This window comes from Anolis sagrei, chromosome 5, assembly GCF_037176765.1.
Source record: "Anolis sagrei isolate rAnoSag1 chromosome 5, rAnoSag1.mat, whole genome shotgun sequence".
NCBI lineage: Eukaryota > Metazoa > Chordata > Lepidosauria > Squamata > Dactyloidae > Anolis > Anolis sagrei.
Window position 1 is genome coordinate 164,759,149 of NC_090025.1, and position 14,673 is coordinate 164,773,821.

The window sequence follows — 14,673 nt, forward strand, 5'->3', positions numbered from 1 at the left end:
TCAAGAAAGAAAATGATCTGGGTTGCTGTGAGTTCTCTGGGCTGTATGGCCATGTTCTAGAAGCATTCTCTCCTGACGTTTTACCCATATCTATGGCAGGCATCCTCAGAGGTTGTAAGGTTTGTTGGAAACTAGGCAATGTCATGTCCAGGGTAGAAGAAAATGATCCATACTGACTCTCACTAGGTTAGCCTTATTCGGTAGAATCACCAAGATTCTTTGAGGATGCAAGAAATAAAAGTGTGCAGTGGACTCTTAGTATCCACTGGGTTTGATTCCAGGATCCCTTGTGTTCCATTATATATGATGGTATAGTGAAATTGTATATAAAATGGCAAAATCAAGAATTGCATATGCAGTAAAAATGGTTATCTATACACAAACAATTCACCCATCTTGAAGCACAAGGAGAAAATGTGACCCTCAGGATGTTGTTGGACTGACACTCCCATTTGCCAAAGGCTGGATCTACATTGTCATTTAATGAGTCTATACTGATCATATAATGGGTCTACAGTGGCTACGTATATAATGCAATTCAAACTGAATTATATGACCATGTAGATCTAGCCTTAGCAAGACGGAATGACTGCTGTTGCAGTGCAACATTTGGAAAGACACATATTCTTTATCCCTGACTAGTAGATACGTGAAAGGACAAGACCCTGAATTAGAAGACACGGTATGAGGAGATAGGCATCAATAATTACACTCCATCTCCTTTTCCTTAAAGCCCAACCATTTCATCCTGCTCATCCCAACATGGCCATTTAGTGATCAGTGGCTACACTCTGTGGCTGGATGCACAATTATAATTTATCCTCTGGGACCTCCACAGGCCCCGAGCAAGGAGAATACCTTCAATGTCGGACTAGAGAGACATAGCTAGACCTTCTTCCTCTCCACCAATGGCCACTATATATTCATGGTCCCAGTATGAAACCAGTAGATTTTAAGGGTGCTGAATTTAGTTGCATGCAGCAGGTGCTGAATTTCTCCTAAAACCCAAAGACTGGCATCTGCTGCTAATTTTGTTTCCAAATAAGGATACACTGTGTGTGTATCAGATTTAGTTGCTCCACACATCTATTCTTTGTTGCCTCTATGTCAGGCATGAATAAACTTGGGCCCTCCAGGTGTTTTGGACTCCAACTCCCACAATTCCTAACAGTCCATGCCTGCTCTATGAGAATAGTTTTCAAGCTGTCTCCATTTCTATCTATTAAAACACTATCTGAAGACTATTTCAGGCATTGCATCTTCTTTTGTTGTTAACTAAGCAGCAAGAAGTTGCCTTCTGTCTCCCAGAATTATCATCAAGTTTGAAGTGTGTGATTGACAAGCACGGAAGCTTCCAGAGCTTGGAAGAGTGTCAGGATAGTTGGAGAATTCTAGCAGTTGCTATCCAAAAACGCACCTTCGCCGAACTTTGTTTATCTCTCATAAAAAGAACTGCTTGTAGGGTTTACTTACCTTGTTTACTCTAGTAAGGAGTTTTGAAACAATCACCATGTCTCTAGGTACAGAGTTGTGTTCTCAAATACATGACTTTATATCAGTGGTTCCCAACCTTTAGGCCTCCAGGTGTTTTGGACTTCAGCTCCCAGAAATCCCAGCCAGCTTGCCAGCGGTTAGGACAGTGGTTCTCAACCTCTGGATTCCCAAGTATTTTGGCCTACAACTCCCAGAAATCCCAGCCAGTTTGCCAGCTGTTAGGTTTTCTGGGAGTTGAGGGCCAAAACATCTGGGAACCCACAGGTTGAGAACCACTGTGTTAGGAACTGTGGGAGCTGAAGCCCAAAACATCTGGAGGCCCAAGGGTTGGGAACCACTGCTATACTATGGTTTTAAACACTGTACACACCAGTGTATTGTGGAGCCCCTGGTCACAGGTTTGAATCCGGGGAGAGCGCTGATGAGCTAACTCTGTCAGCTAAAGCTCTCCATGCGGGGAAATGAGAAGCCTCTCACAAGGATGGTAAAACATCAGGGTAACGTCCTTGCAGACTGCCAATTCTCTCACACCATAAGCGACTTGCAGTTTCTCAAGTTGCTCCTGACAAACCCCCTCCCCCAAAAAAACCCGGTGTATTCACTTAAACTTGTAACATGAAAGCATTACTTGAAGCATAGAGTACACCAGATTGTATTTATAGGCGAAGAAATCAAGTACTAAACTAGTTCTTAGTTTCCACTCCCAACCCAAAATACACAATTGCTTACCACAGCCTTTTTTCTTTCATTGTAAAGTGAGATGACTTGTTAGGCTGCCATCTGGTGGCTCATCCCATTGGGTTTTCCTTCCTTGGTGAAACCCTCCCTTTTCCAACCTGTCAGATATCCAGATCCCTACAGAAGGGTGATTCGGTAGTTTAGACATAAATAGACCCTTTCATTGGCCTGTTACTGGGATAGAACCTCCCTTTTTGGCACACTGAACTTTTTAGGTCGAAACAGAAACCATCCCTCTGACGTTAAGGCGAAACAACTTTGCCTGAAATTTGAAAATGCCTTGCTTTGTGTAGCTGTTTTCCAAAGACCCAGAAATGAGAGAAACACACGACTATTAAATGCTCTTTTACATTTTTATTTTAAACCCTAAAATTACAAAGACTGCTAAATCCTTCTTGCACAAAATTACACATACAAAATAAAATGGACAATCAGGTATCAATCCTATGAGAATTTTCCTTTGTTTCAGCCACAAGCATCCCTTATTTTGTTTTAAAACAGGAGTACTGGAAATAATCCTTTCCATCCCTCTGTGAGGAGGGAAAAAATAAACACACCCCACCCCAAACATAAGCAATAATAATAATACACAGCTTTATAAAGCTCCCTTAAAAGAGTCAACATTGGCTACATGTCCATTATCAATTTACATTTGTTCCTTCCTCCTTCACGTGTTCAAGAAACTGGCAATTGGAAAAATAGATTACTATGGAAAAATAATGTAATGTGAGGGAACAGAAAAAATGTGAGAAACACTCCGGACGGCAAAGAAAGGACGGTTTTTGCTACACCTTCCTTGAAGTTGTCAGGGCTGAGACAGAGATCGGGCTCCAGAAGGAGGAGAAAATGTCTATTTTGAAATATTGTTGGGAGGACAAAGGAAATTAAAACTATCACTCTATCTCGAATTCAACCTAGACATTAAAACAGGAAAAGCCAAATATTTGCAGAATTTTCTGTGATCCCATTTTTACTCCGAACCCCAATAACAGTTCAGTTCTCAGAAACAGCAAAGTCAGTGGAAAGCTTATCAGCCTCCGGCCATTGAGCCCTGACTAGGGACAGAAAAACATTTTGTTACAGTGGCATCTTCGGGCCCTTCCACACAGCCATATAACCCTGAATATCAAGGCAAAAATACCACAATATCTGCTTTGAATATCTAAATTCACACTGCCATATATATTCCAGTTCAAAGCAGATAATGTGTGATTTTATTAAGCTGTGTGGAAGGGGCTGAAAAAAAAAGCTTTTACTTAATTTTTATTTTAAAAGCTACAACACCCCATTGCAAGCTTCCAACATAATTATGCTGCTCAAGCACATGATTTAAAGGGTTTCTTTCAAAGTGGGCCCAAACCATGTCCCTTTCTTAGGCACCCACCCCACAAAACCTCACCAAAGCAGTAGGAACATTCAAAACATCCCGATCTGATTGTGTCTTCCTTCCCTCATGCTCAAACCACAAACAAGTATTGCATACCTTTAATGAAGCAAGGAGGCAAAGATGAACACACACAGAGAAAAAAATACATTTAAAATTACATGTGATGTATGAGAGGATCCAATCCCCCCCAAAAGGCTTTCTTTCTATATTGATGGGTGGTTTGTTTTTCCAGTAAACTATGAGAGGAGAATAGTCCAGTCTTTATAAAGCTGCAGTAGAAAGAAGTAGGGAATAAAGGAGAAATCTATTTACAGAGTCGAGGTCAAGGAGAATGTCCAAAGAAAGAAGGTCCTGAGCTTGCACCTCACTTTTTCTTGGCCGACTTCTTTGCGCTGGACTTTGCTTTGGGTTTGGACGCCTTGGCCTTCTTCGGCTTCGATGCTTTCACTGGCTTGGCCTTGACAGTCTTTGGCTTCTTGGCTTTCTTTGGAGCCGGAGCCGGCTTCTTTTTGGCTTTCTTGGCCGCGGGCTTGGCCTTCTTGGCTGGCGACTTGGCCGGTGCCTTCTTGGGCTTGGCCGCTTTCTTGGGCGTCACGGCCTTCTTGACCTCCTTCTTGGCCTTCTTGACCGGCGCTTTCTTGGGCTCGTCGCCTTTGGCCAGGCGGAAGGAGCCCGAGGCCCCGACCCCTTTGGTCTGCTTCAGGACACCTGTGGTGACCAGCCTCTTGATGGACAGCTTGATCTGGGAGTCGGCGTTCTCCCCCACCTTGTAGTGGCTCTTGATGTACTTCTGGATGGACTGGCGAGACGAACCGGCCCGGCTCTTCTCGGCTTGGATGGCAGCCACGATCATGTCGGAGTACTTGGGGTGGTCCGTGGACTTCTTGGCCGCTGAGGACCTCTTGGGCTTGGAAGCAGGCGCTGCGGACGAGTTCTCCGTCATCCTGCTTGGCTCTGTTGTTGCTCCAAACCTTGGTGGACTTCTTGGGGTAGAGGAGAGAGGTCTAAGTTGCCTTCACAATTGTCCTTTGGGGATGTCAGTGGTTGAAGGTCTCTCTCTCAGTGTCACAGGTGGAAGGTCTTCCTCCAAGCACTGGAAGGATGCAACTTCTCTTGACAATGGTCCTTTATTGTTGGGACCCTTTGAAGGTCTCTTCCCAAAGCAGCAGGGTGTGGTCTTGGAGCTGTTTTCCTGAAGGAGCAAACTCTGGCTACTCAAAAGGCCTGACAGTCAGTTTTGGAGCAGCCCCAGCTTTCAGCAAAGCCTAATAATCAGTCCTTGGCTGGGCCCTTCTTTGGCCCCTTTCTTTCCAGGGCTGGCTTCCCCCTTCTTCTTCTTCTTCTCCTCCTCCTCCCCTCCTTCTTTTGCTTCTCTTGCCAGGCTCTGCTGCTGCTGCTGCTGCTCAGTGCTGCTGCTGCTCCTCTCTCCGCCTCTCTTTGGCTCTGTAAGAGGCAGCAGCCGGCGCATCCGGGTATTTAGCACTGAGGCGCGGACCGCGGTGAGGACCGCGCTGCTGGCTGCATGCTCAGGCCCCCGAATGGCGCCGCGCCGCAGACATCTGTGTTTCTTCCGCTTGCTTTGGGGCCCTTTCCTGGCTCCGTGGGGCCCCTTTGAGCCCCGCCGCCCCGCCGCAGCCTGCACGCCGCCCCCCAGCGGAGCCCCAACGGGCTGAAACTCGGAGAGGGCGCCCCGCATCCCCGCACGGGAGCCCCAAACGCGGCTGGACCCCGCGCGCTTCTCTGCCTGCCCCCTTCGCGCCCCCTTTGGGGCCCCTCGCAGTTCACCCCAACGGGGCAGGCAAGGCGGGCGGAGAGGGGGGTCCTTGGGGCTCGTGCCTAGCCCGGCCCCCGCCCCCTGCGCCCCTCCGCCGCCCCACAGCGCGCCCCCAAAAGGACCCAACTAACACAGGGCATCCCCGGCCGGGCGGGAGGGCTCGGCTGGGACCTGGCTGCCAAGGAGTGGGACAAGGGTGCCCCCAAAGAGTGGGCCCCCGCACCCCACATCCCCAGGACCCCCTCCCGCCAGGACCCCCCGCCCCCCCTGGAGAGGAGGGAGCCTTCCTCGACTTCCATGGGAACTTTGCAGCCAAGCCATGCAAACTTCTCCTCCCTTCCCCCACAGCAGCCCTTGGGAAGCCACTTTTGGGAAACTTGGGGGGAGGAAGGGGCTCGTGCAAAAGTGGAAGGGGCCAAGTGGGGCGCCCGGGACCACCCTCCTCCAACAAAGGGGTGACATGGACCTTGGACCCCCTTTTCCTAAGAAATGGGGGCTCCCGGCTTTGTAACAATATTGTTGTTGTTATACTGTATATACATAAACCCCTTTGGACATGATCCTTTTTGGGGGGGATCGTGCAAGGCGGAAGGTGGAAAGTGGGGCGCTCGGGACCACCCTTCTCCAACAAAGGGGTGACATTGACCTTGGGCCCCCTCCTCTTTTTCCTTTATCTCCCCTTCAATAACATACAGCCTGGCTGTACAGTATAAGGAGAAGAAGGAGTTGGGGAGGGAGGGAGGGGAGGGGTGCAAACAGCACCCCAATAAGGAGGAGTTGTGGAGGGAGGGGAAAGGGCACCAAACAGCACCCCAATAAGGTGAAGGAGGAGTTGAGGCGAGGGGGGAGGGGGCACCAAACAGCACCCCAATAAAAAGTCAGGAAATGGAGACTCCCGGCTTTGTAATAATATTGATGTTATTATGTATACATAAACCCCTCTGGACATGATCCTTTGGGGTGGGGGGCTCTTGCAAGGTGGAAGACGAAAGGTGGGGCACTCGGGACCACCCTCCTCCAACAAAAGATTGACATGGACCTTGGACCCTCTTTTCTTAGGGAATGGGGGCTCCCGGCTTTGTGACAACACTGATGTTATTATATATACATAAACCCCTCTCGACATGATCCTTTGGGGGGGGGGGGGGTCGTGCAAGGTGGAAGGTTGAAAATGGGGCGCTCGGGACCACCCTCCAACAAAGGGGTGTCATGGACGTTGGACCCCCCCCCCTCCCGCCCTTCCTTTATCTCTCGTTCAATAACATTACAGTAGTAAATAAATACATCAGCCTGACTGTATAAGGAGAAGGAGGAGTTGGGGAGGGAGAGGAAGGGGCACCCCCCAATAAACGGCCCTAGGAAATGGGTCCCTGGCTTTGTAATAATGGGGCCCCCTTTCCTTTATCTCCCCTTAAATAATATTAGTAAATAAATATATCAGCCTGGCTGCATAAGGGAAGAAGGACTTGGGGAGGGAAAGGAGCAAACAGTACCCCAGTAAGGAGGAGGGGGAGTTGGGAAGGAGGGGAAAGGGCACCAAACAGCACCCCAATAAACGGCCCTAGGAAATGGGGCCCCGGCTTTGTAATAATGGGGGCCCTTTCCTTTATCTCCCCTTAAATAACATTACAGAAGCAAATAAATACACCAGCCTGGCTGTATAAGGAGAAGAAGGAGTTGGGGAGGGAGGGGAGCAAAGAGCACCCCAATAAGGAGAAGGAGGAGTTGTAGAGGGAGGGGAAAGGGCACCAAGCAGCACCCCAATAAGGAGAAGGAGGAGTTGAGGCGAGGGGGGAAGGGGCACCAAACAGCACCCCAATAAAAAGTCATAGGAAATATGATTATGTATACACAAACTCCCCTCTGGACATGATCGGGAGGTGGGGATGTCCTGGAAAGTGGGGCGCCCGGGACCACACGCTTCCAACAAAGGGGTGACATGGACCTTGGACCCCCCCTCCCCTTTTCCTTTATCTCCCCTTCAATAACATTACAGTAGTAAATAAATACATCTGCCTGGCTGGCTGGCTGCATAAGGGGGGGGGGGGGAGGAGAGGCAAACAGCACCCCAATAAATGGCCCTAGGAAATGGGGCCCCGGTAGTAAGTAAATACATGAGCCTGGCCGCATAAAGAGAAGGAGGAGGAGTTGAGGCGAGGGGGGGGGGGGGGCACCAAACAGCACCCCAATAAAAAGTCATAGGAAATGGGGGGCCGACTCTGTAATAATATTTATATTTTTTAAAAAATCCCTTGGAAATGATTTTTTAGATTCCCCGATTTTATTTTATTATTATTTTGTCACCACTCTCGTATTTTAACATGGAGCTTCTATATCAGAAGACGGGGAGAAAGACACGGAGTTGGGGTGGGAGTGGGGACCAACCCTCCCTCCCCAATAAATGGTCCAAAAAAATGAGGTCCCGGATTTAATCCTACTCGCCCCCCTGGACATGATCCCCTTTGATTCCACTTTAATTTTGCCCCTTTCTCTGTTGTTTATAGAGAAGACGGAGTTGGGAAGAAGGAGTTGGGGTGGGACCCCAATAAATGATCCTAGGCAATAGGGTCACTGCTTTTGTATACGACTCCCCCCCCCCCCCCCGAACATGATCCCCATTGGATCCAAGTTTGTTTACGTTTATATTCTCGTGCTTTACTTAGAAGAGACGGAGTTGGGGAGGGGGCACTCAAGAGCCCCCCAATAAAGGACCCTCTGCAATGGGGTCCCGGCTTTCTTGAGTCCTCTCAGCCCTCCTGGACCCCGCTTCTTCTGCCCCCCTCCCTCCCTCCCTCTTTCGTGCAATGGAGCTGCTTCATCCTATGGGTTGTTTTGTTCCTCCTGGCTTTTTGAAGGTGGAGTCGTTCCAGGGAGAGAGTCCTTCCTCAGCAGGAAAGGAAAAGGGGGTTCGGGGCAGGAATGGGGGGGGGGGTGAAGAATGAAGTCCCACCCCACTCCTTGCCTCGGACCCTTGTGTGCCCCCCCCTCCAGTCCTGGGAGAGCGCTGGAGTGTTGTTAGGAGATTAAATATACGTGCCATCGCCATCTTTGCTGGGAGAAATGAGCTTGTTTTTCTTTCCCCTTCCTCTCCTTTTTTGCCACGCACCCCACACACATCTTATAGGAATTGGACGCCTCGTGGGGGGTTTTGGGGGAGCGATCTTAATAATACCAGATTCCAATGGAGAAGGAGGTTCAAAACACCCACTTTTTTCAAAGCAAGATTGAGACTCTGGAACTGCCATCCTAACAACACGGGGGGCACTAGGCACACAAAAATATCCCTCCACTTTGGCATCTCTCCCCCCCATTTCCTATTCACCCCCCCCCCCTTTCCCAGTGGATAATGGGTCTTCCGCTCTTGTTAATACTCGGTTTTCTCCGGATAGTGAACGTCCAGATGTTTGAAATGAGTACACCATTTCCTTAGCCCCCCCCCCTTCCATTTCCTCCCCTCCAAAACAATCGCACAGGTGTTTGTGGATTAGAATAAGACACTGTTTCAATATCAAGTGTGTGTGTGTTTGTGGTTTTTAATGAGAGGAGGGTTTTGTTTAACGGGTGTGACAAGAGAACTGCAGTCCCGATGTTGTGAAGTGACAACAACTAACACCAGAAGTTACTCCCCCGAACGAGATGATAACCACTGGAGGAGGGAACTGTCCCTATCTATCCCTCTTTCCATGAATTCCTCTCCCAAACATAATAAGGTCCTGGGGTGGGGGTGTTGCATTGCTTGTTTAGCCAAAACACAAGAGTCTGGGGTTTGGCTTTGTTCGTTTTCCGGACTATTTTCCACCCCACCAGCCACATTTTGGTTGTATTGATCAAATTTTGTATTTATGCTCTTTAATTTTGTATTTATTTTGTATTTAATTTTGTATTTATGCTATTAAACCAGTTGTGGGCCAACTTGGGCCCTCCCTCCAGGTGTTTTGGACTCCAACTCCCACCATTCCTAACAACTTCATGCCCTTCCTTTTCCCTCTCAGCTTCTTAAGCTGTGTAGTCCAGACATGGACCAACTTGGGACCTCCCTCCAGGTGTTTTGGACTCCAAATCCCACCATTCCTCACAGCCTTAGCTCCCATCCTTTCCCCCCTCAGACTTCATAGCTTCTGAATCTTCAGTGTAGATGAGGCATGAGCAAACTTGGGCTCTCCAGGTCTTTTGGACTCCAACTCCCACCATTCCTCACAGCCTCAGCCCCCTTCCTTTTCCTCCTCAGTCTCTTAAGCTGTGTATACCATGCATGGGCAAACTTGGGCCCTCCCTCCAGGTGTTTTGGACTCCAACTCCCACCATTCCTCACAGCCTCAGCTCCCTTCCTTTTCCCCCTTAGCCTCTTAAGCTGTGTAGACCATGCATGGGCTAACTTGGGCCCTCCCTCCAGGTGTTTTGGACTCCAACTCCCACCATTTCTTACAGCCTCAGCCTCCTTCCTTTCCCCCTCAAACTTCATAGCTTCTGAATCTACAGTATAGATGAGGCATGGGCAAACTTGGGCTCTCCAGGTCTTTTGGACTCCAACTCCCACCATTCCTAACAGCCTCAAGCCCCTTCCTTTTCCCCCTCAGCCTCTTAAGCTGTGTAGACCAGGACTTGGGAAACTTGAGGCCTTCCTCCAGGTGTTTTGGACTCCAACTTCCACCATTCCTCACAGTTTCAGGCCCCTTCCTTTCCTCCAGCTGCTTTTGGAGTCCAAAACACTTGGAGAGAGGGTCCAAGTTGGCCCATGTCTGTATCAAGCCGATTGCACTTGGTGAACTTAGTGGGAACTGTATAATCTGAACATAAAGGTGTTTACAAAGTTGTAAGTGGGGTGTTTGGGGTAAAAGAGCTGGAAGTCCAAGGTGGGATTTTTGTTTTGAGGTCGGGTGTCCTGGAAGTGGGAAAAGGACCGTCGGCAAGTGCTTTCCACAAAGCAAGCAAGTTGCCAGCGAACTGCTGACAGTTGTCATAATTGTTTTGGAGAGAGAGCCTCCCTCCCTCCCTGATCCGTCAGCTGTTTGGTTCTGAAAAAAATGGAAGGACCTTGGAGAGGGATTGGCACTCCTCCCTCGCAGCCACCGTAGCGCTCGCCAGCAGTGCCTTCTGGGAAATGTAGTCAGGGAATGGATGCTGGTGTGTCCTTCAAAACAACCCCCCCTACACAGACACACAAATGGGGAGGCACAACACATGCAACGATCTACATTCCCAAATGCATAATGTTTGTTTATCCTTATTGGGGGTGGGGGGGGGTAGGGGGTGGATGTCACTATACAGCCATAGCGTCACACTTTTGGTTGGGGGAGGGTTGATGCCTGCTTCCCCCCAAAAGTATTGCATTGGCTGAGTCAACTACCAGGTTCAACCAATAGGAGAAACTGTGTTCCCAAATGCAGAATGTTTATCAAGCCTGCACTACTTTGCCTTGGAGAAGATGCAAACACCAACATAGTATTTGCGGGGTGGGTGGATGTCATGGGGGTAACACATTTGGGGGGGACAGATGCCTGCCCCTCTCAAAAGCAACCCCCCCTTCCTCCCAAAATCGTGGAGCCATCAACAAATTGCATGGAAATGCAGAATGTTGATCAAGTGCGCATGGCTTTGGCTTGGAAAGGCATTACACATAGCATTATGGTATTTTGGGGAGGGGGTGGGTGTCATCACGCAGCCATGACGTCACACATTTGGGGGAATGGTTGTCTGCCCGCCACCAAAAGCAAACCCCTTCACAAATGGTGAGCCATTATAGCTCAACCAATACAACAAACTACTCAATGCAGAATGTCGATCAAGCACATTGGATTTGTCTTGGGCAAGCATTACACACATCACCATACTGATTTTTTGGGGTGTATGGATCTCACTTCCCAGCCATGGCATAACATGTTTGGGGGAATTGATACCCAGCCCCCCGCAAAGCACCTCCCCCCCCCAAAAAAGTGAGCCACTACTAAACTCAATCAATACAACAAACTGTATTCAGATGCAGAATGTCTGTCCAGCGTACATTTCTTTGTCTTTGACAAGCATTACAGATAATATGTAATCGATGTAATCGGGGGTCTGATTACACAGCCATGGCGTAATGCATTTTGGGGTGGAGGATGTCATCCTCCTCGGGACTAGTGACATTTCCCTTCCTTTGTTTTAGGGATCAAAAACACTTTCTTTCTCTAGCACAGTGGTTTCCAACCTTTTTTTGACCAGGGCCCACTTTGACCAGGACATTCTTGACCAGGGATAGACACACAGAATTCAATATTGGACACCAAGAGTTTCAAACTCTGAGGATCTCAGCATCCTTTTTTAAAAATATTACATTTTGAGAGTTTTCTAATCATGCTGGTGAACTTGGTGAGATTTTTCAGTTCCAGGCATAAGTTTGACATCCTTGAGAGTAAATGAACAAATATAAAAAATCACAAATGAAGACACAAGAGAGTGTACTAATACAATCTGAAAATTGAACTTTGTATTTTGCTCTGGGTTTTTTGGGTGTGGGGGTTGCCCATGTGAGTCCACCTACTGCAAATCATCCTGCAATCTTTAAATAGCTTCTGGCCACTCCAACCTTGCAACCAGTCCAAAAACAGTGTTATCTCCCTAATTTTTCTGCATAAGGTGAAAAATCAAGATTAAAAGTATGAGAGATGGCTGGGCGGATTAACAAAAACTGTTTTAACACTTGTGCTTCCACAGCATCTACAACTTGAGGCAATTGCCTCGTTCTTCCACATCAGGTTTGGTGTTGATGAGGACTAAGTGTCAGTTATGTAAGAGCAATATCTTCTGTTAAAGCAGAATGCTGTTTTTGCCGCAAAGAAAGCAACCAGAAGCATGGGGAACCTAAGTTCTCCTGCCAGCTGAGATGAGAAGCATAGCTCACTTTCCCATTTCATGTAGCGTGCTGCTCCAAATGCCATGAATGTGCCAGAAGGAGGAAAGACAGACAGGTGGAAGTGGCACCTCTATACCCTCCCTGCCTTAGGGGAGGAAAAGGAGATGAATAATAAAGTTCATGTTCCAGCTCCAGTAGCCTTTGCATGACACCATATTTAAACTCTTATTTATAAGAAAGATACACCTTTGGCTGAGTACAATGGGAAGATGAACTCCTAAGTATTAAGTGACAAAGCACAGCAAGTGGGGAGTTTTATTTATCATATCAGAAGTGAAGTGAGGGTACAGTTGTAATGTATTTTTAAAACACAAAGTTTAAGAACTTGGCATTATACTAAATGTCTTTTGACCAGTATCTGGCCAACACCAGTGCCTCTGGCATTGCTATAAGAAGGCCCTCCATTGTGCATGTGGTGGGCTCAGACTGCATTGTAATAGGTGGTCTGTGGTTTGCTCTTCCCCACACTCACATGTCGTGGACTCCACTTTGTGGCCCCATTTCTTAAGGTTGGCCCTGCATCTCGTGGTCCCAGAGCGCAGTCTTCTGTTCAGCGCCTTCTAAATTGCCCAGTCTTCTGTGTGCCCGGGGTGGGGGGTCTCTCATTTGGTATCAGCCATGGATTGAGGTTCTGGGTTTTAGCCTGCCACTTTTGGACTCTCGTTTGCTGAGGTGTTCCTGCGAGTATCTCTGTAGATCTTAGAAAACCATTTCTTAAATTAAGGCATTGGCATGCTGGCTGATATCCGAACATGGGATGGGTTGGAGATGTCACTGCCTTAGTCCTTTCATTATTGGCTGCTACTTCCCAGAGGATGTATATATGTATTTTATCTATATGTATTTTAATCTTGTATTGTAGTATGATGTTTTAACTTGTATTAGTAGCATTGAATCCTTGCTGTAAGATCGGTATACAAAAGTTTTAAATAATTTTTATTTATTAATTTATTATTTAAACTTATATGCCGCCACTCCCCTGGGGCTCGGGGCGGCTTACAAGACTAGCTAAAATCTAACAAAATTTAAAAGCAATTTAAAACAATTTAAAAACAACACTATCAAACATTAAAATAATAATAATAATAATAATAATAATAATAATAATAATAATAATAATAATGATGTCAGGTGGTGCAATACCGGCTAAAGAGAGAAGTGAAATGCTTCACTAGGCAGCGACCCAACCTGCATCTGTGGCTCAGTATTGGAAAAGATATTGTACACCTAGAAAATTTGCAGCAAGGCAAATTGAATGCCAAAATTGCAATGGAGGAGTGGGAGGCAGAACATCAGAAACAGGATGCACAGGCCAAAAACTTTGCTACTACAGCCACAAAACAACAGAGCAGCCTGACAGCTGATCAGACACAGCACAAAACAGCAAACTGTCTGTTGTCAAAAAAATCAAAAGAAGCTGACAAGGTGAGAAAGTGGTCAGGTTAAGTCTGCAAAGCCCAAAAACAAAATGGAGGGAAAAGGTGTGTTCCTGTGTTGCTCCCAAAACTGCACAAACCACCCCTTCCTTTCCCTATAGTGCCTTAGGCCCCCAAGGACCTCAGGTGCAGGTGCTGAAAATAATAACAGGCCCTTCCTCTTTCACTGTGATGCCAGAGCTGTTGCAAGTGCTTTTATCATCCTCTCCCACAGTAGGGAAGGTGTAGATATGTCACTGCCCACCTTTTAAAGAACACAATGAGCCCTCCTGGGTTTTGCTCCTTGAGGTTGCTGCTTCACCAGGCTTCAATCATAGTGCTGCCCCAGGGACAATGACTGCACAAATCAAGAAGCACCATCGCCCTTTTTGTATCTTGAGGATTTTTATTATGTTAGTTTATAACTGTGCAGAAAGAAAGAAAAAATCGCTGCCGTCATTGTTTGGCTCTGGCGACATCAGCAGTGAAGTCTCTCCTCTCACTCCAGGAACGCAGAAGTGGAAGATGAGCTTCTGGAATGCAGTGGACGCTGACCTTGTAGTATGTAGGATGTGCAGAGGTTTTCATCAACACAGGAAAATTTGCCTTTGTTTCAAGTACACGGAAACAAATGGCTAGTCCCAGATCCTTAGTTAAACAAACAACCAAACAAACAAACCAGAAATCCTACAGTCTCTGGACAAAACTGGTCCCTCCAGCAAAATAGTCACAATACAAAGCAGCCACAATACATTCTTCCAGCACACAGTGCATCTCAAAACATGAATCATCATGAAGCAACATCTTTCTTCCAAGAAGGCGCACCATAAAGTTGAATGTGTGCAATTTTGCTTCTTTGTTTAAACAGGTAGCTTTACCTACCATTTCCGTTTTATAGATATACTTAAGGTTTTGGAAAAGGAATTAATTATGACTAAAGGGAGGCTGGGACAAAGTATCTGATTCACTGCTC

General features: G+C 47.2%; 2 protein-coding genes across 2 annotated transcripts in view; both read right to left on the bottom strand.

Moving 5' to 3' along the window:
* Positions 1 to 2,571: 2,571 nt before the first annotated feature.
* On the bottom strand, positions 2,572 to 5,063 carry H1-0 (H1.0 linker histone). The gene has a single exon (XM_060777015.2). The coding sequence runs from the start codon at positions 4,560 to 4,562 to the stop codon at positions 3,984 to 3,986; it is 579 nt and encodes a 192-aa protein (XP_060632998.1). The 5' UTR covers positions 4,563 to 5,063; the 3' UTR covers positions 2,572 to 3,983.
* A 9,023-nt stretch (positions 5,064 to 14,086) lies between these two features.
* The window catches only part of TRIOBP (TRIO and F-actin binding protein), a 96,601-nt gene continuing 96,014 nt past the window's right edge, over positions 14,087 to 14,673 (bottom strand). The window contains exon 23 of the mRNA XM_067469204.1: positions 14,087 to 14,673. This exon is cut by the window's right edge and continues 250 nt beyond it. The gene's annotated coding sequence lies outside the window, so the exon portion shown is untranslated.

Excerpts from the sequence above, each read along its gene's own strand:
- H1-0 (XM_060777015.2), bottom strand. The coding sequence starts at position 4,562 with ATGACGGAGAACTCGTCCGCAGCGCCTGCTTCCAAGCCCAAGAGGTCC.